Source organism: Delphinapterus leucas, chromosome 11 (assembly GCF_059928025.1).
Source record: "Delphinapterus leucas isolate spDelLeu-1000000601 "Yukka" chromosome 11, BTC_Dleu_Yukka2, whole genome shotgun sequence".
Classification (NCBI taxonomy): domain Eukaryota; kingdom Metazoa; phylum Chordata; class Mammalia; order Artiodactyla; family Monodontidae; genus Delphinapterus; species Delphinapterus leucas.
Window position 1 is genome coordinate 95,269,084 of NC_143139.1, and position 26,336 is coordinate 95,295,419.

General features: G+C 55.4%; 2 protein-coding genes across 3 annotated transcripts in view; one reads left to right on the top strand and one right to left on the bottom strand.

Annotated features, from left to right (window-relative positions):
* The window catches only part of ACO2 (aconitase 2), a 51,972-nt gene extending 45,138 nt beyond the window's left edge, over positions 1 to 6,834 (top strand). Inside the window, exons 10-18 of the mRNA XM_022596833.2 lie at positions 735 to 892; positions 1,103 to 1,176; positions 1,929 to 2,040; positions 2,934 to 3,056; positions 3,295 to 3,450; positions 4,379 to 4,570; positions 5,036 to 5,168; positions 5,668 to 5,789; positions 6,293 to 6,834. Of these exons, the coding sequence (XP_022452541.1) occupies positions 735 to 892; positions 1,103 to 1,176; positions 1,929 to 2,040; positions 2,934 to 3,056; positions 3,295 to 3,450; positions 4,379 to 4,570; positions 5,036 to 5,168; positions 5,668 to 5,789; positions 6,293 to 6,430 (1,208 nt within the window). The 3' untranslated portion in view covers positions 6,431 to 6,834. The remainder of the gene's footprint in view (positions 1 to 734; positions 893 to 1,102; positions 1,177 to 1,928; positions 2,041 to 2,933; positions 3,057 to 3,294; positions 3,451 to 4,378; positions 4,571 to 5,035; positions 5,169 to 5,667; positions 5,790 to 6,292) is intronic.
* On the bottom strand, positions 6,739 to 21,085 carry POLR3H (RNA polymerase III subunit H). Of its 2 annotated transcripts, XM_089921375.1 has the most exons (7): positions 21,020 to 21,085; positions 20,635 to 20,914; positions 18,096 to 18,192; positions 11,683 to 11,769; positions 11,150 to 11,213; positions 9,456 to 9,650; positions 6,739 to 8,206 (listed from the first exon to the last, which is right to left on the bottom strand). In XM_089921375.1, exons 2-7 carry the CDS (start codon positions 20,743 to 20,745, stop codon positions 8,092 to 8,094), a joined length of 669 nt encoding a protein of 222 aa, XP_089777501.1. In that variant the 5' UTR covers positions 20,746 to 20,914; positions 21,020 to 21,085; the 3' UTR covers positions 6,739 to 8,091. The 2 variants fall into 2 exon arrangements, with proteins under 2 accessions (XP_089777501.1, XP_030616692.1); XM_030760832.2 differs by having other exon boundaries at positions 9,456 to 9,657; positions 20,635 to 21,082.
* Between the last annotated feature and the right edge of the window lie 5,251 nt (positions 21,086 to 26,336).

Sequence of the window (26,336 nt, forward strand, 5' to 3'; positions counted from 1 at the left end):
TCTTTGTTGCTGCGTGCGGGCTTTCTCTAGTTGCGGCGAGCAGGGGCTACTCTTTGTTGCCGTGCGTGGGCTTCTCATTGCAGTGGCTTCTCTTATTATGGAGCACGGGCTCTAGGCGCGCGGGCCTTAGTAGTTGTGGCACGCGGGCTTCAGTAGTTGGGGCTCGTGGGCTCTAGAGTGCAGGCTCAGTAGTTGTGACGCACGGGCTTAGCTGCTTCGCAGCATATGGAATCTTCCCGGACCAGGGCTCGAACCCGTGTCCCCTGCATTGGCAGGTGGATTCTTATCCACTGTGCTACCAGGGAAGCCAGACTTTTTAAAAAGAATTCTTTTTCCCCTGATTATAAACCAACTAGAAAGCCAGAGAATACTACAAAGTATAAGAGAAGAAAATTGGCCTATAGGCCCTCACCCAGCAGCAGTCATGTAAGTGTCTCAGTGTGGGCCTGCTGATGTGCATACACATGCAGACTGTACTACTGTAAGAGTGGCTTGTACTGCTTCCACGCATGTTCAGTGTCATGTTCACTGGCCACATCTTCTTCCCTTAAATGGCTGGGTCAAGAGGAGCTTATCCTTTACTCTTAAACAGCTAGGTAGTTTGCTTCCAACATGTCTCTGTTGGAAGCAGAGTTGGTGAACTCTTGACCAGACCTGGATCATTTGCGGTCAGGTGGAGAGCTCTGGTTACTCTCTCCTCCTGACTCCCGGCCTCACCACCTATGATGCACCAGGTCTGATCGGCAGCTGTACCAACTCCAGCTACGAGGACATGGGGCGCTCAGCTGCTGTGGCCAAGCAGGCACTGGCTCATGGACTCAAGTGCAAGTCCCAGTTCACCATCACACCAGGCTCTGAGCAGATCCGTGCCACCATTGAGCGGGACGGCTACGTGAGTGCCCACGCATCCCGCCCCTGGCTCCCCCATCCCACTGCTGAGTAACGTGGCTTCAGGGCAGAACAAACCACAGCCTTGTAGGCAGGGGCCGGGACAGGCCCCAGGGTTCCCATCAGCTATTCATCCCTCAGGCTGCTGAACCACCCTTTCCCATCAGCTGCCAGCCTGCCCCTGACAACTCCCTGTCCTCTGTCCCTGCTGCAGGCACAGATCCTGAGGGACGTGGGTGGCATCGTCCTGGCCAATGCCTGTGGCCCCTGCATTGGCCAGTGGGACAGGTGAGAAGCACGATTTTTTTTTTTTTTTCTCTTTTGCGGTACGCGGGCCTCTCACTGTCGTGGCCTCTCCCGTTGCTGAGCACAGGCTCTGGACGCGCAGGCTCAGCGGGCATGGCTCACGGGCCCAGCCGCTCTGCGGCATGTGGGATCTTCCTGGATCGGGGCACGAACCCGTGTCCCCTGCATCGGGAGGCGGACTCTCAACCACTGCACCACCAGGGAAGCCCCAGAAGCACGATTTTGATAGGACGGCCCTTTATGTCCTGGGGTACAGAGCCCCAGATGTTGAGGGGAGATGTCATTGAAGTGAAAACTCTCAGCCCAAGGCCTCTAGCTTTGGGGCTGTTGCACATTAGAAGACTTTTCCAGGAAGGACTGGAAAGTTGGGCTGGAAGTAAAGAGGAAGAGCCCCCAGCAGCACTGAGTGGCCACCTGGACGAGCCTGGGGTGGCAGGAAGAAGCCAGGGGGGCCTCATCGTAATGCACACAGTGGTGACCTCTGATGCAGCCTCTTGAAAGGAAGCAGTGCCCGGGTCAGGAAACTCTGGCCTTGGTCTGGCCTCTGTCTTACGTGTGGTCTCAAGCAAACCTCAGTGATGCCCGAGGTTCCCTCTTGCTCTGTGTGTGTGAGTTCTGGGAGGAGGTGACCCTTTCAGGGTCTTTCCAGTTCCCCCTCCTCTGCCATGAGCTAGGCAGCATGGGCCAGGTGGCAAGGCCAGACATCCCTAACTCTGTCCCCTCTGACCTGGCAGAAAGGACATCAAGAAGGGGGAGAAGAACACCATCGTCACCTCCTACAACAGGAACTTCACAGGCCGCAATGATGCGAACCCCGAGACCCATGCCTTCGTCACATCCCCTGAGGTGAGACTCTGCCAGGCCCGGCCCTAACCTGGGACGGCCTCTCGGGGCCCTGCTGCTGGCCGGTCAGGGGAGTAGGGGCACTGGGGAAGGCCGTCTGACCCTGCAGGGCTGCTGAGGGAGGCTTGGCATCACAGGGCAAGGGACTGTCAGGGCAGAAACCAAGAGCCATAAACCTTGCCGGCCCCAGGCGTCAAGCTCCCTTGGTGCCCCCCGCCTGGCTCCGCTCAGTCGCAGGAGCCTGAGGTCTCATTTAGCACAGTTGCGATGGTGAGCAGGAGCCTTAGCATCACCTGGGGACAGAAGGCAGCCCACCTCCACCCAGCCCTATGGCCTTGACTCTGTCGCTCCCCTCCTCTGTGCCCCAGGGTCCTGTCGGCGGCCCAGGAGCAGCGCAGGAGGTGCTCGCACTGTCCCTGAGCCGGGAGGGAGGCCGCTGTCATGGTGAACAGCCACTGAGCCGCGTGCTCCGGGCACTTAGTGGTTGTCCGCACTTGGCCAGTCTTTTGTAACTTGGTTTTTTGAATGAGTGTTCCAGAAATACTTTTGCGAAGAAACGGCCCTTCCCATGTTTTCAGTGCCCATTAAGGAACATTTTCATTGCAGCCGCATTTCCGGCCTCTCTGGGTCCAGCACTGACCCTGGTCGAGGGGGCTCTGAGGTCAGGCCCCAGTGGGGGTGGTAGAGGCCAGATTACCCTTGGGTTCATGAGTCCCCTGCGGGCCCAATGGCCCTGGTCCCAGGGAGATTCCTGCAGTTCCCACCTCTAAGGGGAAGAGTGGTCTGTGGAGAATCTGGAAATTTCCTGGGCTCCAGCTCAGTTTTGGTCTCTGCTGAGGTGGAGGGACGGGAGTGGAGTTTGGTGCCGACTGACAAACTGGCCGCCTCCATTTCAGATTGTCACAGCCCTGGCCATTGCTGGCACCCTCAAGTTCAACCCAGATACTGACTTCCTGACGGGCAAGGATGGCAAGAAGTTCAAGCTGGAGGCTCCAGATGCAGATGAGCTTCCCCGAGAGGTGAGCAGGCACCACCACGGCCACCTGTCCTGCACGCCCGCCTCGGCCTGGGCCTCAGGGCCGCTGTGTGGCTGAGACACTTCCTGCCCAGGAGGGACGCTCACTGTCTGTGAGAGTGAAGCGGCCATGTTCACCGGGAGAGAGCGGCTTGGTGCTCGGGGGAGCTTGCCTTCCGTGAGAGCCTTTCCGAATGGGGGCTGAGGGGCTGGCACCCAATGTGCCCTGTCCCCTGCTGCAGGAGTTCGATCCTGGACAGGACACCTACCAGCACCCCCCTAAGGACAGCAGCGGCCAGCGGGTGGACGTGAGTCCCACCAGCCAGCGTCTGCAGCTCCTGGAGCCTTTTGACAAGTGGGATGGCAAAGACCTGGAGGACCTGCAGATCCTCATCAAGGTCAGTGGCATGGGGACAGGGAGGACAGCCCTGCTGCCAGGGCACCCTCCCTTGATTGGTAGGAAGGGCCGTGAAACCACACGTTCTCCCATGGACCATGGTGGAGGACACAGTCAAGATTAGGGTGGGGGCAGGAAGGGAGGTTTGGCTGCAGAGGAGTGAGGGCATCTGTGTCCCCTCTTCCACTGCCCCGTGCTGGGCAGAACTGAGTCTGGCCAGCTGCTGTCTGAGGCCCTCAGCAATCCTGCTCCAGCTGGTGAGGGCCACCTCCAGTGGGTGTGGGTAGTGAATGCAGCACAGGGAGGGCAAGATGGGCACATGTGACCCTGCACAGCCAGGTCTCCACACATCTGGCTTGCAAGACAAGCTCCGGAAGACGTCATTTCCTCTGTTCCCACAGTTGAGCATCGGGGGTATGGCCTGTGTTTGGGAGCTGAGCAGACAAGCTCTTGTGGTACAGACAGAGGCCTCAGACCCATGTCACACGTGCATTATGCTGTTAACTGTGGGGTCTCCAGGCAGTGTCACGGCCAATATTAGGCCCACGTGGTAGATGAAACTGATCAGTCACTAGCCAGAACCCAGACACATCCCTGGGCTCCTCTCTGTGTCTGGCATGAGATCTGTAGCTGGTCTTCCAGCCTGGGCATCTCCTACCTGAGGGCCTAGGTCTAAAGGGTGAGTGAGCAGACATACGTGTCCTCCATGTCCAGCCTCCTCGACCCCCTCTGAGGGGTGGGCGACAGCCTTGCCTGAGCCCTCTTGGCCAGAGTGGTGACGCCAAAACTGTAGACCCTGTGTCACAGCCCGACATCCTTCTCGTGTCCCCATCCCCGGGTCCCGCTGCATGCCTCGAGAGGGCCACTCCCTTCATCCGCCACTCAGAGGCCCTGCCACGACCTCTGTTCTCTCTGCTCACCCACCCCAGGTCAAAGGGAAGTGTACCACTGACCACATCTCGGCTGCTGGCCCCTGGCTCAAGTTCCGTGGGCACCTGGACAACATCTCCAATAATCTGCTCATCGGTGCCGTCAACATCGAAAATGGCAAGGCCAACTCCGTGCGCAATGCCGTCACCCAGGAGTTTGGTCCAGTCCCTGACACTGCCCGCTACTACAAGGTGGGTTGGTGGGGGTTAGGGATGGGGGTCCTCTGGCACCTCCTGGTGGCTGCATGGGGCAGTGGGTGATTCAGGGACAGGGGGAGTCCATACCAGTAACTCTGCAGTTGAATAGTGTCCCAGTGCCACGGAGGCAGTCCCATGTCTGTCACCCCCACTGCCCTGGGCTCTCCCCGACACTGTGCCCCCCACTCACGCCTGCCTCCAGGCTGAGCACTGATCGGGGGGGGGGGTCGCACCTTCCCAGGCCCACTGCAGACAGCCAGGGCCCGTGTCTCATCACATGTCTTCCCAGGGCCTGGTTTGGGCCAGATTCACCTCTAACTTCACCTGTCCTTGGGGAGCAGGTGAGGAGGGGACTCTCTAGCTCCTTGACCTGTGAGCCTTAGGAAGCCCGAGGACTGTGCAGGAGGGGGGCCAGTGCCCTCCTCTCCCTCATAAAGTCGCTCCTTACTTTCCTGACAGGCACATGGCATCCGGTGGGTGGTGATCGGAGATGAGAACTACGGTGAGGGCTCGAGCCGGGAGCACGCGGCACTGGAGCCTCGCCACCTCGGGGGCCGGGCCATCATCACCAAGAGCTTCGCCAGGATCCACGGTGAGCTGGAGCCCCATCCCAGCCCCATCCACCTCCCCTCGCTGGCAGCCCAAGGTTCCACAACCTGCCAGTGGCCCAGTGGGGCCTGGAGCCACACGCCTGGTTCCTAGGGCGTGTCGGCAGCTCATTTTCCACCATCACCAGCCTCCAGCCTCTGCCCCTTCAGGTTTGCGTGGATTCTGACACCCACGGCTTCCCATCTCTAGCATGTGCTGGTCTTGCTTCCAAACTTGTAGCAGTTGAAATCCAGGGCACGTGGTCAAAGGATTGTCTCTGATTGTCAGAGGCTTCAGGAAACACAGGCACCAAAGCACACTTGCATAGGGCCCCACGTCACTGGGAGTGCGCCACCTTGGTCCTCGTAGTTGATGCCCCAGGTTTGTCCCCATGTGGCAGGACTAGGGGTGCCTCTCCCAGAGCCTTAACTAGACTTGGTTGGTGAGGTTCCTCATGAAAGGAACCTGCTGTGTATGGACTGAGTGTGCCCTCTGCCTTCTAGAAACCAACCTGAAGAAGCAGGGTCTACTGCCCCTCACCTTCGCTGACCCAGCCGACTACAACAAGATTCACCCTGTGGACAAGCTGACCATCCAGGGCCTGAAGGACTTTGCCCCTGGCAAGGTAGGGAACCAGGGAAGGAGGTGGACCAGCCAGCCTATTTCCCCCAGGGCCCTCCTAAGAGGGGAGGGGAATGGAGGGGGCAGCCACCTTGGTTCCCCTCCTTCTAAACCTGGCCCTACCTGCACCTCCTCCCGTGAGCCTCTGTTCCGGCTAGAAGGGCCCCTAAATTCTCCAGGTAACCCCCCTAGAGAGGGAAGGAAATGCCTTCCCAGAGATGAGGGTAGAGCCAGCTCAGGCCCTCCTACCGTCCACTCAGTAGCCCAGGCTTGGCACTCAGAGGCCAACAGCCCATGCCCCGCAGGACCTTCTTGGCCCCAGGAGTTAAGCCATCTAGGTCTTAGCATGGCCACCGAGGCCCAGACCTGGCCTAGGATTTGGTTCGCCTTGCTGGCCCCAAGGACCCAGAGCAGTGACCCACCCTCCTGACCCTCTACCAGAACCGAGGGCCGTGTTCCCAAGAGCCAGGCCACCCACACCTGCTTTCCTCCCCCTCCTCCTCCCAGCCCCTGAAATGCATCATCAAGCACCCCAACGGGACCCAGGAGACCATCCTCCTGAACCACACCTTCAACGAGACCCAGATCGAGTGGTTCCGCGCTGGCAGTGCTCTGAACAGAATGAAGGAGCTGCAGCAGAAGTAAGGTCCTGCTCTGCCACCAGCGCCCGCCCATCCTGCTCCTCGGACCCAGCTCCGGTGTCACGAGTGCAGTTCTGCGTCACCAGAACCGGATCTGATCCGATCCAGCCGTGGCTTCGCTCACCACCGAGATGGTGTGGCCAGGCCTCCTGGCCTCTCTTCCCTCCGCCCATGGAGTGACCCACAGGTGGGGGTGGGGAGGTTCTTAAAATAACGTATCAACCCCCCACCTTCCTGTTTTTAGTTTGATTCAGATCTTGAGCAGCTTTGGGCAACTGTATTTATTTTTAACGACAGACTCCCATCTAAAGATTTTCTCCTGCATGATCATTTCACTGGTGGCTGAAGGGTTCGAAAGATCCTTTTGCTCTTCTAAGGAAAATAAGAATCCAGATTCAGTGAGTGTTCCTTTGTGAGTGATGGTGTCTGTGCTGTTACCAACTCCAGCCTGTGGGGCGGGGGGTCCTTCACAGCCAGAGTCAGTGGACGCCGACAGCCACGCCACAGCCGGACCCATCACCAGACTTCCCACTTTCCTTCCCGCCCTGCTTTTGCCTGCAGCCTCCCCTCCCCACGCCCACACATTCCAGTAGTTTCCCCAATGGGGGCGGGGGGGTTGGCCCAAGATGCAGCCCCCACTTCCCCTGGGCATCGAGTTGCCTTTCAAATGCCCAGAGAGTGTCTGTTTTACAGACAGACCACCACGTCCAAGGTCACAGCTAGTCCATATGTGTACTGCTCCCTAGTTTCTAGTACAGGGCGGCCGCAGGCACTGCTCTGCAACTGCTCCTCTGCCTGGAGCACTGCCCACTGGCACTACTCATACCTCCACGGCCCTGTGTCCATGTGAGCAGAAAGGCCAGGGCAGGAGGCAGGCTCCACGGAGATTCCTTCATCAGGACAAGACTTGCCTGACAGAAACATGGCGTCGGGTGGGTGCTACAAAACGATGTCCTGGTCCCGGCAAAAATTCCTGGCAGAAATGAGTGAAGGGACAGAAGGACTCTGGCAAAGCCATTCTGCTGAGTAAATGATGGGGTGCTTGCCCTGGTGCCAGGATCTCACATCACAAGCAGACACCCACTGGGTGTTTGTTCCTGGTGTAGCCAAGGTCGGAAAGTGACAGCTGGCCCGAGGCTTCCTGCTGGACTGCTGGTGGGGGAGTAACAGCAGCAGGTCACCAGCCCTCACCCCCTTGGGCCAGCAAAATCCACAGCACCCACTTTCCTGATGGAGCTGGTCAGCTGAGGCCAGGCTGCCCCACCTTCCACACGCTGGTGGGAAGAGGGTTTTTCCCTTAAAGGTCAGACTCTGATCAGCAACTGGCAGCTGCCCCAGGCCAGCCTCTTGCTGTTACTTTATGGAGCCACCAAGCTCAGCTGGCCCAGAGCATAGCCTGAGGCAGCCTGGATCTCTCAAACCCCATGTCCTGCCATTAAGTCATCTCCGGAAGTGATCCGGGGTGAGGAACTGTCCCAGCTGTGGCAACTCAGTAACCTTAGAACACTGAGACAATGGTGGCTCTCCCAACTGACATGGCCATCATTTATTAAATATCTTTGTTGTCACTGACAGGCAGAAGTCCATGTGGACGGTGGGACTTAGCGGGGTAGATCTGGGAGGAGGAGGGGAGGGGACAGCCTGCTCCTCGGCATCCTGTTGTCTTCAAGACCCGCCGCACCACCTTCCCGAGGGCTGGGCAGGGTCCAGTGTCAAAGCCCCAGTGCTAGCTGCTAGTCCACCAGGAGAGAAGGCCCAGGCCCGGCTCACTGATGGATCCCTGCCAGGGGGAGAGAGAGAACAGGCATGTTTCATCTACCTTTAGAGCTGGAGCCAACCTGGACAGGAGGCAATGGAGGCCCTTCCTTTTAGGCGCCCAGCACAGGCCAAAGGGAGGGTGGGGCACACCCCAGCCAGGAGGCTCTGGGGACATGCTGGAGCTGCAGCAGTACTCCCCGCTGGTCCAGACTCCCCTCTCCTGCTCCAGCCTCTCCTGAGGCATGTAAGGAAAGTGCTGGTTTACCGAGGGTACAGCCCCTCACCCCTCACCCCTCGCCCCCAGGCCTGGCCCACACAGGCACCAGCAGACCAGTCCTGGGCCTGGCTTCTGAGCCACTCGTGGTCTAGTTCTGCCAGAAAGGCCTAGTAACCTTGAGCCCCAGCCTCCAAACACACGCAGAGGGGAAGCCTTGGGCCACCCACAATCCTGACAAAGACAGCTGCCCTAAAAGTGAACTACGGGGCCCACGTTATACCAGAAAACCCTACCAGCAGGCCCCTGAAATCCCACTTTTGTCATGTGTCGCTCACTGTCTGGCTTCATGAGAATAAAAGACAAAAGGGACCCAAGTCAGATCTGGCCGGTTGCAGTTTCCCTGCCACCTCAGGCCGTGGGGGTTTGTAGTGGGAGCAGCCCTACCACCCCTCCCTTGGTTTCTTCCTCTCTCAGCCCCTTGACCCACAGCCTTGTTGTCCAGTTGGTGTCATCCCTCTTGTGGGCAGGGGTCTGACTCCCCTGCCCTCCCCAACAGCCATGGCAGCTTTATGACCTCGCTGCAAGAATTACTGCTGCCCTGGGCTTCCCTGGAGGCGCAGTGTTTAAGAATCCACCTGCCAATGCAGGGAACACGGGTTCGAGCCCTGATCCGGGAAGATCCCACATGCCACAGAGCAACTAAGCCCGTGAGCCACAACTACTGAGCCTGTGCTCTAGAACCCATGAGCCACAACTACTGAAGCCCGTGTGCCTAGAGCCCGTGCTCCGCAACAGGAGAAGCCACTGCACCACAACCAAGAGTAGCCCCCGCTCCCTGCAACTAGAGAAAGCCCGCGCACAGCAACAAAGACCCGACGCAGCCAAAAAATAAATTTATAAGGAAAAAACAAAGAATTACCGCTGCCCTGGCCTGTAGAGATGGGGCTCCCCAGGGAGAAGGGACTGCCCAAGACCCCACAACAGGGACCTGCACCCTGACCTGCTGGGGCCTCCCACCCCACGGTTCCCCCGCAGTCTTATGAGGACAGCTCACCACAAGCGTGTACGGAGCCTCCTTCTTTGGCAGCTCCTCGCTGGAAGAGGTGGCATCGGCTGAGCTGGGCCCAGTGGGGGACGTGTCCACAAAGCTCTCGTCCACCACCCGGAAGCGGATCTCCTCGCCGGTGTCCATGTATAGGTCGTGCGCTCCTTCCTCCGTCTCGTACTCCCACACCCACACTTGCTCTGCCTCATCGCTGGCGCAGGGTCAAGGCAACAACCAGGCCACGGGGGAGCCAGAGTGTTGGGGAGTCCTCCCACGGCACGCCCCAGGAAAATCCAATCCCAGGCTGAGATGCTCTGGAAAGTCACAGGAAAAGCGGGCCCAGGGCTGTGTGCGAGAGGCAAGGTCGGGCCGGGCCCAGTGAGTGGCTGGATCTCCTGGGCACCAGGATCCAGACTGGGAACACGAACCCCGGGCAGGCACCACGGGACACCAGAGCAGGAAGAAGCTCCAGAGCACAGCGCGAGCTCTGCCTCAACATGGAATGACCACAGCCCCTCGGTGCCTGAGGTCTTACTCTGCCCACGTGTCCTCTCAGAGGCCGACTGCCAAGTTCAAACCTCAGCTCCACCACCCACCAGGGGCCAGGCCCAAGCTCTCGGTGCCTCAGGGTCCCCATCTGTAAAACACAGATTACAGTAAGGCCTGCCCTCCAGGGCTGCGGTGGGGAGGTAATAAAACAGCACACGTGGAAAGTGCTTTCCCCAGGACCCCTCGGGTCGGCCCGAGTGCTCACTGACGCTGGCCAGCGTTCTCCGCGTAGTGCAATTCCACATCCCTCTCCGTGCCTCAGGACACTTGACAGCAGGCAGCCCAAGGACTTGCCCAGTTTCCAAGAGGACACGGCAGGATGGGAGGTCACCAGGCTGAGGGACAGGCCAGCCTGGGCCAGGTTTTCTGACAAGTTCCACAGCCACACACAGCCGCCGCCCTGCACACACGCGCACGCGCGAACACACACACACACACACACACACACACACACACACACACACACACACACACACACACACACACACACACACACACACACACACACACACACACACACACACACACGCTCCCTACTGCCAGCTCTGCTGGATGGCCCCCCTCCAATCAGCAGAGCTCACACCGAAGAGACATGCTGCCCTCTAATGGCAACCCCGCAGATGGGTCCTGCCCCTCCTCTGCGCCAGGTCCCATGCTAGGCATTGCGGGTACAGTCGGGACAAGATGGGGTCCCTCCTGGTGAGCGGTCTCGGTGAGCACCCACAGAAACAGCAACCCCAGTGCAGCAGGCAAGGGCCGGGACAGGGACAATGGGGGAGCCAGCAACGGGAATCTTCAACCAGCCTAGGACCCGCAGAGCCAAGCCCTCAAATGTTAGCTGAAGGGGGGAGGTGGGCCAGTCAGGCGGGCCTCTAGAGGGAGGTGACCTTTGAGATGACTCCTGAAGGGACAACCTAAGCGCACTGAGCTGGAACCAGGCCTGACAGTCCAGATGGAGGCACAGGTGTGCAGACACCACGGTCAGTGTGAGAAGCACAGGCAGGTCAGTGCTTCCAGAGCAAAATGCAAGCTGGAGGGGTGGGCAGAGGCCAGCAGCATCAGGTCACAGGACCCAAGGCCACCTCGAAGAGTGAGGACCTTCCTTTGGGGAGGCCCGAGCTCCTCCATGACCCACTCTAACCTTGGGAGGATACAACTTGGCCGGCTGCTGCAGTGACTCTGGAGGGATGAGAATGTCATCGAAGAACCCTAGAGAGACTGGAAGACATGCAGGTGACAGCATGAGACAGGGCTCAGAATGGACAAGCAAGCCCTTACCCTGTGCTGCCCATGGAACCCTGGGCCCCGTCCCCACCCCAGAGCCCAACCCTCTGCCACAGCCTGAGCAGCCACCCAAAACCGAGGTGGACACTGCACAACAGGGACCAGCGGATGCCAAGGGCCCCGAGTCACCTCTGCCAGCTCCAGTGCCTGCCCTGAGGTCCTGACTCACAGCCTTGCAGTGAAGGCCCCCAGCTGGCCTAGGTCCTCACAGTTATAGCACAGGGGGCTGAGTATCCCCCTTGCGCACAAGCTGCTCAGACAGCTCAGGAAGGTTCTCTTTCCCTATGTGACCCCTCCCCTGACCATGCGGCCCAGCACAGAAGCTAAAGGGAGGCAGGCCAGCCCCGCCACCTGCCCCCAGCGTGCTCCCGGGTCTCATGTGAGGACTCAGGGCCAACATTACCATGCACTCCCTCCGGGCTGCAGCCTTTGATACTTCCAATCAGAACCTCGTCCAGGAACGGATGGAACACCACATAGCGGAAGTGAACTGGAAATGAAAGCGTGTCGGTGATGAGCAGGCCATGAGGAAAGGCTGCTCCAGCTGGGGTGGCCTGTGCTTTCCAGTGTCCACTCTCACTCACTGGCATGCTGACCCCGTGGCGGCACCAAGAAGCCACACAGCAGTCCACGCCAGGCGCCCGTGGGCCTAGACCTGTTAGCTAAGCCGGAGGGACCCTCGGCCCCGTCCCCGGCAAGGCCACAACTTGGCCCCCGTTGTGAGAGGCCGGCAGCACTGGCCCTGGAACTGAGGCTCAGTTCCCAAATCCATCAGTCACACCTGAGCTCAGATTCTGGGCCAGCAATGACTCCAAAGTCAATTCCAGCCTTCCTCCAGGCTCTCTCCTTTATTTATTTATTTATTTTTAAAATTACCGGGCTGCTGTTCTTTTTTTTCTTTTTTAAAAAAATTTATTTATTTTTATTTTTGGCTGCGTTGGGTTCTCGTTGCTGCTTGCGGGCTTTCTCCAGTTGCGGTGAGCAGGGGCTACTCTTCATTGCGGTGCGCAGGCTTCTCATTGTGGTGGCTTCTCTTGTTGTGGAGCATGGGCTCTAGGTGTGCAGGCTTCGGTAGTTGTGGCACGTGGGTTCAGTAGTTGTGGCTCACGGGCTCTAGAGCACAGGCTCAGTAGTTGTGGCGCACGGGCTTGGTTGCTCCGCGGCATGTGGGATCTTCCCGGACCAGGGCTCGAACCATGTCCCCTGCGTTGGCAGGTGGATTCATAACCACTGTGCCACCAGGGAAGCCCAGGCTCTCTCCTTTAAATTCTAACAAGGGCAGAAGCAACTGGCAAAGAGAACCAGGTTTGGAAACGAGTTCCCCCATCTCCCGCTGATTGGCAAAGTTTGCCCCAGGCATAGCTCTGACCTGGAACAGGATGCTAAAAATGCTCTGGAATTTGGGGTGGGGGAAGAGCCAATAAACCAGCAAAAATGCCTCTGTGGGTTCTCAAGTCCTGTCCTATGTGGTCCCTACTCACCTGACCCCAAGAAAAATATCAGGTAAGGTCTGTGCCCACATCACAGAATCTGACTCCACAGCCTGGCAGAAGCCGTCACTCCATCACTGCTGCCCCTTGCTGAGCGCCTGCCCCCTGCCCTGCACACACACGCGCACGCACACACACGGGGTGTCCACCGAGCCCCAAAGGTGGTGTCTAGGGCCTGAATTCCGCCAGGGCTAGTAAATAACCATAAGGCTGCCCCCTGGCAGTCGCCCAGTGCCCATCACGATCCACCTGTGTCAGATGTCATGCTTCCCCAGTGTGACCATGCGCAAGTGGCTCAGAGAGGCTGAGTTACCCACTCACAGTCACACAGCTGTTCTGCCAAGGGGAAACTCCAAGTCTTTCTGAACCATGAGACAGGAACACTGGGTTGAATCTGCCTTCCTCAGAAAGGGTTTAATACCGAAACACAGGCTTCTGCTACCGATGCCCTCAGCTGCCTGGACTGGCAGCCTCACCCCAAGGACAGCAGGGTCCACCTGGCCCCCAGCTCCCCACCAGGCTGCTTCCCCATGGCTCCACCAGGCAGGAAAATGTGGGAAAAGGAGAGGAGGCAGCTGGTGCCCCTCCCTCCCTGGGAGGAGACAAATACAAGCCGTCTGAGCCTTCTTAAGATGGGAGAGCCGCATGCTGACCTCGGAGAGGGTAGATGAGGGCAGATGTCACTTACGCACAGTATGGAAAAATCCTGTCCCCTGTATGACTCAATGTCAGTTCATTTTAATAAATCCCCACGGAGCCTCTGCCAGGTCTGTGCCAGGCCCGATTTGGGCACTGGGCTTGCAGGGGCAGGATGACACAGGATCCTGTGCCCAGGGAGCTCAAGGCTGGAACAATTACCTCCAGAAGCAAATGGTGAGCCACCCAGGTGTCTGACAACAGATCAATGTATAAACAAAATGTGATATATCCATACAATGGGAGATTATTCAGCCTCAAAAAGGAATAAAGTACCGACACATGCAACAACATGGAAGAACCTCGAGGACATTATGCTACATGAAATAAGCCAGTCACAAAAGGCCACGTATTTTACGATTCTATTCATATGAAACGTCCAAAATAGGCAAATCCAGAGACAGAAAGTCGATTAATGGTTGTCAGGGGCTGGCAGAGCGGGGAGTGACTGCTAATGAGTACCGTGTTTCTTCTGGGGGTGATGAAAATGTTCTGGAATTAGCCAGTGGTGATAGTCACACAGCCTGGTGAATATACTAAAAGCTACTGTACCGTATGCTTTAAATGGGTGAATTTCATGGTATGTGAATTATATCTCAATTAAAAAACAACAAGGAAGGAACTTTCCTGGCGGTCCAGTGGTTAAGACTCCACGCTTCCACTGCAGGGAGCACACGTTCGATCTCTGGCCGGGGAACTAAGATCCCACATGCCACACGGCCAAAAAAAATAATAAATAAAATTAAATAGGAGGCCACAGACCAGCTGGAGGGCCAGCTGGGGTGGTGCTATGTTGCGGGCCACCTCCCAAGACCCCCATCTGAAGTTCTAGGGATGTTTAGCCTGCAGGTGGGAAGACTGGAAAGTCAAAAAGGATGGGTCTGAAGGACCAGTAAGAAGAGGAAGACCCATTCTTAATTGTAGGCTCGAGCAAGCTTTGTCCCAGGATAGGTAGGGCTGCCTCGGGATATGATGCGTTTCAACAAAGGACAAATACCATGATTCCACTCACATGAGGTACCTGGAGTAGTCAAATTCATAGAGACAGAAAGTAGAATGGTGGTGGACAGGCGCTGGGGGGCAGGGGCTGGGGAACTGTTGTTTAGTGGAGACAGAGATTCAGTTTCAGAAGACAATAAAGGGAGTTTCCTGGTGGTGCACTGGTTAGGAATCGCCTGCCAATGCGGGGGACACGGGTTCAATCCCTGGTCCGGGAGAATCCCACATGCCGCAGAGCAACTAAGCCCGTGAGCCACAACTACTGAAGCCCACGCGCCTAGAGCCCATGATCCACAACAAGAGAAGCCACTGCAATGAAAAGCCCGCGCACTGCAACGAAGAGCAGCCCCTGCTCGCTGCAACTAGAGAAAGCCCGCACGCAGCAACAAAGACCCAACGCAGCCAAAAATAAATAAATAAAATAAAATTTAAAAAAATAATAAGTTTAAAAAAAAAGAAGACAATAAAGTTCTGGAGATGGATGGTGGTGATGGCCACACAACAATGTAAATGCACTGAATACCACCGAACTATACACTAAAAATGGTAAATTTTATGTTATATGTGTTTTATCACAACTTAAAAAACAAGGGAAAAGAGCAAAGCAAACGGTGGGCACAAAGACAGGCTGCTCCAGAGCCCAGAGCGGAGCCCCAGTTCAGCCAGAGGCAGGGGAAGGAGGCGAGTCCAGCCGGCCTGGCAGGCATGGAGAACACAGGGCTGGTGCCAAGGAAAGGTACCCTAAGTGACAAGGGATAAGGCTGGCCAGTCGGGGCCAGTGTCACCAGTCACAAAGGCTAACATGTCGTGAGCACCTACTATGCGCCAGGCACCGGACCAAAGGCCTCCCGTGGTTTTTCTCGTTTATTCCTCGCAAGGGCTGTGTGAGGCGGGTACCATTATCATTACACCGTTTTTCCAGGAGTGAGTCTCAGAGAGACAAGTGAAGTAATCTGGCCTGAGTAGGAGGAGAAACAGAAAGAAGCAGAAGGCAACTGGCAAATGAATAATCCTCTAAGCGAAGGCAGAGGCCCGGTGCGGAGCCCCGCTCAGCACACCCTTGGCCACAGCCCTGGCGAGGCAGTGGCAGGAGGGGGGCCTGGGCTTGTGCTCAGCCTCGAAGCCTGGCCACCGATCCCCACCACAGACCAAAGACACCCTGCGCGATGCTCAACAGGCCCTGAGGAGCCTTGTAGCCACGAGTGTTAACCCCATTTTACAGATGAGGAGAGTGTGGCTGAGGAAGGTAGTCACATGCCTGAGGTCCCCACGAAGGGGGGCCTGAGCCAGAATTCAACTCCAGGTCTGTGTGACAGGCCTAACCCTGGGCTCTACTCCTGTACCTCGTTCCCAAGAACACAGGGGACCCAGGGTGAAGCAGGGTGGATAAGAAAACCAGCAGTGAAGTCCTACACCAAGCAGCAGACACAACCAAATGAATGGACAGAATTTCCTCATATTTAACTTTTTTCTCTGAGTTTTTTTTCTTTTTTTTTTAATTAATTAATTTATTTTTGGCTGCGTTGGGTCTTTGTTGCTGCACGCAGGTTTTCTCTAGTTGTAGTGAGCGGGGACTACTCTTTTTTTTTTTTTTTTTTTTCGGTACGCGGGCCTGTCACTGCTGTGGCCTCTCCCGCTGCAGAGCACAGGCTCCGGACGCGCAGGCTTAGCAGCCATGGCTCACGGGCCCAGCCGCTCTGTGGCATGTGGGATCTTCCCAGACCGGGGCACGAACCCGTGTCCCCTGCATCGGCAGGTGGACTCTCAACCACTGCTCCACCAGGGAAGCCCGGGGCTACTCTTCGTTGTGGTGCGCGGGCCTCTCATTGCGGACCACGGGCTCTAGGTGCGCGGGCCTCAGTAGTTGTGGCACGTGGGCTCAGTAGTTGTGGCTCACGGGCTCTAGAGCGCAGGCTCAGTAGTTGGGGCTCACGGGCTTAGTTGCTCCGCGGCATGTGGGATCCTCCCGGACCAGGGATCGAACCCGTGTCACCCGCATTGGCAGGCAGATTCCTAACCAGTGCACCACCAGGGAAGTCCCTTTGAGTTTTTCTTGAAGTTCTGGCCCCCTGACCACTTGTCTCCTGGACAGCAAGGCCCCTGTCCCACGACAGAGACTGGGCTCAGAGCCCTCGTGGCCTTGTGTCCACATCACCGACTGGTCTTTCTGCTAACGAAACCGTCCTGGTCCCCACATGCAGCTCTCCACAGAGTTCAACGGCATCCGTGAGAACTAATTAAGTCTCTGGATTCCTGGACACACACACCAGGCAGCCTCACTGCACATTCTGGAATGCTCGGACATCTCTGTGCTGAGGCTGACACTCCCCCCCGCCCCCCAGTACGGGCCAGGGCAGGGCTCCTGAAACGCGGCCTCGTGTGAGAATCCCTGCAGGCCCCTCCCCAGAGATTCTGACTCAGAGGGTCTGGGGCAGGCGGGCGAGCGCCCAGCGGAAGGCGAGAGGCATGCCTGCACCCCGACTAGCCCCGGACCACCTCAATGGCGCCCTTGCCCTCTGCTTCTGATCTGGTTTGTCCAGGCAGGGGAGAGAAGAACACCCCGCTTCCTCCCTGAGCCCTCTCCTCAAGGTGACCCGCCCTCTACTCCTCCCTCCCATCCGGGGTGCACATCCCTTGCCAATGTGACCGCAGCCCCTCCCATCCAGAGGAAGCCCTTCTCCATCCTTAGACTCTGGCCTCGGCCATGTGACCTGCTCTGGCCAATGGGATATAAGCAGAGGCTTGAAAAGCATCTGTGCTTTGGTGCCCAGTCTACCTACTGAAAGAGGACACCACACCGAGCAGAGACGTGAAACCCAGCCGAAGCCCCCCATCCAACCAGTCTGTCAACCACCAGACACATGAGACCACCCTATACCATCCAGCCCTGGCCAAGCCAGCCCAGAAGACCACCACCGAGCTGACCCACAGAATCGGAGAAACAATTCAAGTCGATGAGCCGTCAAGCACTCGCTCTGTGCCAAGGTCCTGTCCTGAGAGCTTTGTACATATTAACTTAGTAATTCTCACAACAATAACGTCTACTGTTAAAAAATAAAAAAATAAAGTCTGTTAACTGCATTTTACTGAAGAGGAAACAGAGGCACAGAGAAGTTACATGTTCCGCTCAGGACACACAGCAAGTAAGTAGCAGAGTTGGGATTTAAACCTAGAGGCCACACTTTTAACCATTATGTCTTGGTGTCCCTCAAAGTCTCCCACCCCCAACCAGCCACCTCCCCAAGAGGGGCAGCTGTGCTCCCCTCCGCTCTCCCCATTTTTAAGCTAGCAATGCGTACTCCAATTGTCTTCCACTATCTGTCCACCCACCCTACCTGAGCAGCCTGAGAGCCAGGCAGAGCAGGGCTCATATAACACACAAGACCAAAGGGGACACAGACACAGAGCCACAATCTCAGAGCTGGAGAAGCCTTGAGAATCACCTTGTCTACCTCTCCTTCTTATAGATAGGAAACTGAGGCCCAGAAAGGGGAAGATTCTGCCCATGATCACCCAGTAAATTCCTGGCAGAGTCAGGACTAGGCCCCAGGTCTCCCAACACCCTGACGAGGACTCCCCCTACAGAAAACTGAGCCCCAAGAAGCCCAGTGCCCAGAAGGAGGGCACCCACCTTTGGTGTGTGATGCACCGTCCCCCGGGAACACATAGGCGTCCTCCAGCTTGGTGATGTCAAACAGGCAGATGCAGAGTCCCACGTTGTACACGACCTGTGGGCATCCGTGTACACAGCCCGTGACCTCGAGGCCCAGCTCCCTGCGCAGTCTCTCCTGAGATCCACCCCCCACCTCCCACCCCCACCCCGCGCCGGGCAGGTATGATTATCCCCGTTTTACAGCTGGAAATGCATTGGGGCACTGCCTGAGGTAAGGAACTCGGGGAGGATGCTGAACTCTGGAAAGAACAAGGTCTTTGGTGACATGACGGATGCAGGTTACAACGCCAGCTCCACCACTCCCTGTGTGACCTCCAAGGTCACTTCTCTGAGCCTCAGTTTCCCCATCTGCAAAAATGGACATACCAGGCTGTGGGGTTGTTAAATCAAGAGAACAGCTGCGAAGTACCTAGCTCAGTAGCCAGCTCACCTGCTAGAAATAACAATCACCAATCAAGGATCATTATCATTACTAATAAGGATCAGTGGTGGGGAACCGCTGGTTAAACCTACACTTTCCAAGGCCCCAGTTCCATACTAGAGCTCACAGTTTAAAGTGTCAGACCACAGCTAATCACTGTTCTGCTCACAAAGTCTCGGACACACAGACGGGGCCACAGGGACTGAGGCTGGCAGAGTGACACATGGGAGGCCCTGAAACTGGGCAGAGAACAGGCAGAGGACATCCCATGACCCATCTCCACTCCAGGATGCTGCAAAGGACTAGCTGCTTGGTGTCTGTTTATCTGACACCAGCGTCATCACCTCCCAGTTAGAGACCTTGCAGGACTGTTCAAGGATTAGCAAGAAGCTCAGAGAACTCAGAGTCCCGGCCAGACCTCAGGGCAATGAGGCAGAGTCGGCTGGCTTTGGAAGCACAAGGAGATGTGTGCCCTTGGCTGGACCTTGGACCTCTTCTGTGTGGCCTCCTCTCAAATGACTCAGTGATTCAAATACAGAAATACTTGTCTGGGAATTCCCTGGCAGTCCAGCTCTTTCACTGCTGAGGGCCCCGGTTCGATCCCTGGTCAGGGAACTAAAATCCTGCAACCCTCGCAGCGTGGCCAAAAAAAAAGAAGTATTTGTCTGAACAGGTCAGAGAAGGACCTGCATTACAGAAGGACTATATACCCTTCTTGTAACTTTCACACCTTTTCTCTTTGTCCTTTAGAGGTCCCTTCTCCTTTTACCTCACAAAGTAATCAGACAGCATCCACTAAGGACTCCATGAGTTCTCTCCACCAACAACAAATCCCCAGGTCTGTACACTCCACCTTCTGTGATTTCAGGCTCTATGGAAGGGACCTGCCTCCTGCCTACAGCCAGCCAATCTTCCTCCGGCTCTCTCCTCAGCCTACTACCTCCTGCTGAAGACCATTATTCGATGAAGTCCTGCAGGCCCTGTATGACCTGGCTCCCACCACTTTCCAGCCTCTCCTCTCTCTGTGTGCTCAGGCCAGACCAGCCCCTCCATGCCATGATAGATGCAATATTCCCTCCTGCCACAGGGCCTTTGCACATCCTGTTTCTGCTTCCTGCACAGCTCTACTCTCTGCCCAGAACCTCCCCCCCCCAAAAAAAAACAAATCCCCTATGTTAGTTCTTCCTCACCACCAAATCTCAGCTCAAGCACCACCTCCCTAGCAAACCCTCTTGTCTCCCTCATTGTAGGTGAAGTTCCTTCATTCCACAGGCTTGTGAACACCTGTTCTCATAACATTTACCTCAACTTCTCATCACACACTCAGCTGTGGGAGTCTCTCACCCATATCAGCTTTCCCCACCACACTACAGAGCAGAAGCTTGTCTGTTTTATTCATTTAATAAACAATTATGGAACATCTACTCTGGCTAAATATGGGGGATACCATGGGGAAGAAGACAACAGTCATTTGCCCTCATGGAGAGGGAAAGAGAAAAACAGTAACCAAGTAAATAAGAAAAGAGTGGTGAGTGCTAAGAAGGAAAGAGTGATATGGCACAGAATAACTGCAGAGGCAGGGCTGCTTCAGAAAAGGCCATGGGAAGGCCTCTGAGGACCCAGCACTAAGGCATGCTAGCCTGGCACATAAAAGGTGCACAAACATTTTTTTGCAGGAATGAATGGATAAACCTCCTTACAGCTAAACTACCAGCCATCTTCACAGAAACAATGCATGGTTGGACAGCAATTATTATTTCCATTTTACAAATGGAAACTGAGGCCCAGAGGGGGTAAAGGACTCGCCCTAGATTGCAAAGTAATTTGGAAGTGGGGACGCTAGCAATTCCCAGTTACAAGGCCTTTTTCAAGCCCAGTTTTTCTTTTGATTCCTGCCAGCATCCTAGTGGGTTAAGGATTACCCCCATCCCATGCACAGGCTTAGAAACTGAATTCTGAGACTTTAAGCTATTTGCCCAACTCCAAGGCTTGGCATGGCCAGGCCGGCAGCGGGTGGGTAGGCAGTGCTGGGCCCTCCCGTGCCAAGGCCTGCCCGCGACCCCGTGGACCCAGTACCTTGTTGGCCAACTTCTTGTTCAACTCCTCGGCAATGGAGTCGTTGAGCTTCCTCTCAAACTGCCACGGGGGGATCCGCACGGTGTCTACCATCTCCACCAGGACGAACATCCCGGTCTGCGCGGGGGGCTCTGGGAACGGGTGGGTCAGTCACGCACCGGAGCCTGGGGCAGTGGGGATCCCCGAGCCCGCTCCGTCCCGTTCCAATAGCTGTGACCAGCCCCCAGGCCAGCAATAGGGCTGCACCGTAGGGGTGTCCCGTGCGGGGCGTGCTCCGCTACTACAAAGAGAGGAAAATGAGGCTCAGCCGCAGGGTCTCGGGCTCGAGCGGGAGGGGTGCGCGGCCAACCACACACAGCCCTCGCCAAGCGCCACCGCCACGCACCGCGAACCCACACGCAGACGGCAGCGGCAAGACTTTAGGCGAGACTCCGAATCCGGTAGCTTCCGGAGGACCGACCAATAAGAATCCTCGGCCCGCCCCCCGACGCGGGGCGGAGCTGTCTACCGGCTCGTGCGCGGGGCGGGGCGGGGGGAGGGGCCTGGGTGGGGTGGGGTGGGGCCTTGCCTGCCGCAGGCGCAGCTGTCAACCCTCCGACAACGCTCTCAGGTTGCTAGGCGACCTCGGTGCAATCCAGTCATCTCTCGCCCAGCTGGTAAGTACTCTCCTTGCTGGCCTCGGGCCGTCCTCTAAGCTGCAGCCAGAGTGATCCTTTCAGAACGCAAACACAGTATGCTTAGACCCTACAGTACTCTGGAAACGGAGAGAATTGACTGGCGGGACCTTTCTCGGATGATAGAAATGTTCTGTATCTTTTAGCGGCTGGTTACAGAGATGTATATAATTGTATATATTTGTATATAATTGCCAAAACCCATCCAGCTCAACACTTAAGATCTTTGCATTTAATTGTAGGCAGATTACATCTCAATTGAAAAGTGATAATATACTGGGACAAACAAACAAACAAACAAAAAAAAAAACCTCAGTGACGGGACTTCCCCGGTGGCGGTGGCGCAGTGGTTAAGAATCCACCTGCCAATGCAGGGCACACGGGTTCGAGCCCTGGTCCACATGCCGTGGAGCAACTAAGCCCATGTGCCACAGCTACTGAGCCCGCATGTCACAACTACTGAAGCCCGCGCGCCTAGAGCCCGTGCTCCGCAACAAGAGAAGCCACCGCAATGAGAAGTCCATGCACTGCAAGGGAGAGTAGCCCCTGCTCTCCGCAACTAGAGAAAGCCCACACGCAGCAGCGAAGACCCAATGCAGCCATAAATAAATAAATAAAAATTTAAAAAGTATTTAGGAGATCATTATTTCTTCTTCTCAAATATCTCTCAAATTTTCCTTCTTCGTTCCATTCCCACAGCTATCACCACTATAATCACTGCCCTGAGAGCCTTTTCATTGCTGCCCTGGAGCTTAGCCACCACACATCCCAGCTCCTGCCCTCAAGTCCTTCCTGCAGCTGACCTCCCACACGGTCACAAAAGCCTTCCCTTCGTGAATATCTTTTGTCCACGCAGAAATTCTGGACTAAACCCAGCCTTCCTCTCCAGCCTCACCTCCCTTCTGTCCTCCTGGCACTGGGAGTTTCCAGCCCGAAGGATGGAGCAAGCCCTTTTATATAGCCCAACCTTAAACACTTCTTTACCTGAAAAACTCCTACTCATCCATTGGAACCCAAATGTAATACCTTTCTCATTCATTCATCCAACACACTATTTTACAGCTGTTAGAGATCCAGTGGGGAAGAAGAACTGGTTCCCAGGCCCAGCTTCAGCTCAGAGGGGGTGCAGGGAGGAGAGGGAGGGCGGGGCCAGAAGATTTGATGCTCTCTCAGGGATCCAAAAATTTATAGGGGAGATGAAAACTGGTGAGACTGGAGACCTAGGCAGGGTCCAGATCACAAGGGCCTTATTATTATACTAACCATTAACTTTTAATCCTCACGACAGCTGTATAAGGTAGGAGCTATTACCATTGTTATCTAATTTATCTCATTATCATTTATCTCTTCTCATTTTGCCTCACCTAAAGCAAAGAGGGGTTAAGTGGGTCGTTCTAGGTCACATAGCTAATAAGTGGCAGAGCTGGGATTCAGGCTCCAGAGCCCATGATCATCCTAACCACTGGGCTATGCTGCCACCACATTAGCCCAAGGGCAGCACCTTCTAGGTCAGAACGGGGAAATGACATAGTGACACATCAGCTGGAGGGACAGTGGATGGGAAGGGGCTGGTGTGGAGACAAGAACACCAGGGAGGAAATTACTGGGTGGCCCCTGAAAGACAGGACCCAAGCAAGCTGGTAGCCATGGAGAGCAAAGTTGGGCCGAGTCCAGAGGTCTTCAGGGGGTGCTCTCAGAGATAGGGTGGAGGACCTGTGGACGGAAGTGGGAGGAGCCAACGCCTAAGGCCTTTCACTGAGATGGGAAACTGGAGGAGGGCCAGGCTCAGGGGATGAGGCCAGAATTGCAGAGTTCCCAGGCTTTTTTATAGTATTCAGCTCATAGGATTGCAACAGTGATTTGCTGGCACGATTGCTTTCCTCATTAGTTAAAACAAGGACCAGGCTTCTTTATTAATTCTCTGCGTCCTTCCACAGAAGCTTTGAGGTAGCTTACAAAAACACACAAAGACTTAGTCTGCAAGCTCCTCGACAGCAGAGGACTTCTCTGTCCTGTCCCTCTGCATCCTCAGGGCCTAGCCCTGTGCCTGGCACAAGGTCAGCGCTTGTGCAAATATGTTCAATATGTGCATATTGAATGAACAAAGGGATAGCAAAATAATTGCTAAGAGTGTAGGAGTGAAGGAGAAATAGGGTTGGAAACTAATCCAGGAGGATGAGGAGAGAGCAGTGGTGGTTAAGGGCATGGAGTTCCCACGCTGCAGCGCACTAGCTAGCAACCGTGGTGGAGCCGGTGAACCTCTCAGCGCCTCCTTGCCTCTCTGTAAAATGGAGATAATGATAGAACCCATCTCAAATGATTGTCCATCAGTGGAAGACTGGATGAAAAAATATACACAGTGTACCATAGAGGGAAATAATGCAAAGCCATAAGAAAGGATGCAAATGCTCTCTGTGTCTTGAGATAGAATGATATTCAGAATATATTGTTAAAAAATGCAAGGCACAGAGCAGTCTATATGGGATGTTACTATTCATATAAAAAGAAAAATAATGCTGTGTGTGTGTGCGCGCACGTGCATGAGTGTGTGCTCTGGGACTAATTACGCTGGCTGTCTCCAGGGCAAGGAACTGAATGCCTGAGGGGTGTGGGAGAGTGACAGGGGTAGGAAGGAGAATTGTTTTTTCAAATGCCCTTCAGAATCTTTGATGTTTGGGATCATAGGAACATATTACCTATTCAAATTAAAAACTGAATAAAATTCAAATTTAAAAAAGCAATTAAGATTTTTTTCACATCTTAAAAAAAACCCCTCTTGGCCCCCTTTCCCTCCAGCTACTGCCCCATTTTCTGCTCCCTTTAACCAGCAAAACCCCTTGAAGGAGTCATCTGCATTTGCTGTTTCCAAATCTTCTCTTCTTGTCCTCTCTTCAACCTGCTCCCGTCAGGTTTTTGGCTCTACCTCTCAACCCAAGCTGCTTTTTCAAGGTCAACAATGGCCTCCACTTTGGCAAATCCAGTGGTAATTCTCAGTCCTCAAGGGCAGCATTTATCCCAGCTGATCACTCCCTCCCCCTTCACACACCCGGATCCTCTTCCCACCTCCCAGGTTCCTCTACCCACCTCTAAACTGGCGGGCTCCCCTGCACAGTCTACAAACCTACCTGCTTACGTGCCCATTTGGCAACTCAAGCTTAACCTGGGCCAAAATGGCGCTCCTGGTCGTCTCTACCCCACAAACCTGCTGCTATCCTATCTGACTTTCCATCTTCAAAATGGACTTTGTCCTTGGGCTTCGCTGGTGGCACAGTGGTTGAGAATACGCCTGCCAATACAGGGGACACAGGTTTGAGCCCTGTTCGGGGAAGATCCCACATGTCGCGGAGCAACTAAGCCCGTGCACTACAAACACTTAGCCTGTGCTCTAGAGCCTGTGTGCCACAACTACTGAGCCTGCGTGCCACAACTACTGAGCCCGCGCACCTAGAGCCCGTGCTCCGCAACAAGAGAAGGCACTGCAACGAGAAGCCTGCACACCGCAACGAAGAGTAGCCCCTGCTCGCCGCAACTAGAGAAAGCCCGCACGCAGCAACAAAGACCCAACTCAGCCAAAAGTAAATAAATAAATTTATTTTAAAAAAATAATAAATATGTTTTAAAAAATGCCTTCCATGGAGGCAGAGGCATAGCTGAGGACCACCGGGAATGGTGATTCTAGAAGGGACCTAAACAAAGCATCCCAGGACATTGCTCTCTGTTCTGGTTTGAGCCAAAAGCAAAGTACAGAAAGTCAATAGATATTTGTTAGGGCTGCTGTGCATGAGGGCTAGTGCTACAGCGAGGGGGACCAACAGTAAATGGGGAAACAGATACAGATCACCTCAGGCACTGCTGCTGAGAAAGGTCACATGCATAATGTGATAGCAAGTGAGTGAGAACTGCTCCTCTGGCCAAGGCGGTCAGGGACAGCCTGGCTCAGAAGGTGAGAGCGGAGGTGAGCACTAAGGGTTGAGAAGGCTGGAGGCCCAAGGTCCAGGAGCGCACATCTGTGGACAGATAGCTGATAGAGGCCTGGCTCACAGCCCATCCCAGACCTAGGTCAGCTGGTCAGCCTGGCTGTTCCAGCCCCAGGTCCTCAGGGAAGGGTGCAAGGGAGGCCGGCTGTGGGCCAGGGACCCCCTCACCCCATCACAGAGAGCTTCTCCTAGTGACTTGAGAGGATCCAAGCAGCTACAGCAGAAGGAGACCCTCACCAACCAACCTAAGGGTAGGCTCCAGGTTAGGGGCAAGGCCAGGAGAGCCTTTCATACCCCCATCCTCCTGCCTGCCCTGACCATTACCCTGGATGAGGCTGCGAGGCTGCCAGCGACACTGTCTCATCTCAGATGAGGAGCAGGCCTCTTGCCAGGTCCCCCAAACTTTACACAATGTGGCCTCTGCTCCAGCCACACTGCTGACCTGAGGTTCCTTGAACATGTGGAGTCCTTTCCTGCCTCTGGGAGTTCTCCCTTGCTGTTCTCTCTTTGGGAAACACTTTTCCCTGCTTTTTTTTTTTTTTTTTTGCGGTACGCGGGCCTCTCACTGTTGCGGCCTCTCCCGTTGCGGAGCACAGGCTCAGCGACCACGGCTCACGGGCCCAGCCGCTCCGCAGCATGTGGGATCCTCCCGGACCGGGGCACGAACCCGTGTCCCCTGCATCGGCAGGCGGACTCTCAACCACTGCGCCACCAGGGAAACCCTATTCCCTGCTTTTTGACAAGGCTGGCTCCTTCTCACGCCTTGGGCTCAGCTTACCGGGCCCCTTCTCAGCCCTCTGTCTCAGCAGGTAGACTTGGCCCTATTAGTCTCCTTCATCTCACCCTGCTTGTTTGTTGTCTTCATAGTTTGTGACTATACATTTATTTGCTTGTGCACTTTGTGCTAAGTCTCTTCCTAGATGAAACAGGAGCTTTGTAAACTCAAGGCATATACCTGTCTCGTTCATTGCAGTCTTCCAGCCTGGACCATCTGACACATAGTAAGTAGTCAGTAAATATTTATCTAATGTATGAGTGAATGAACAAATGA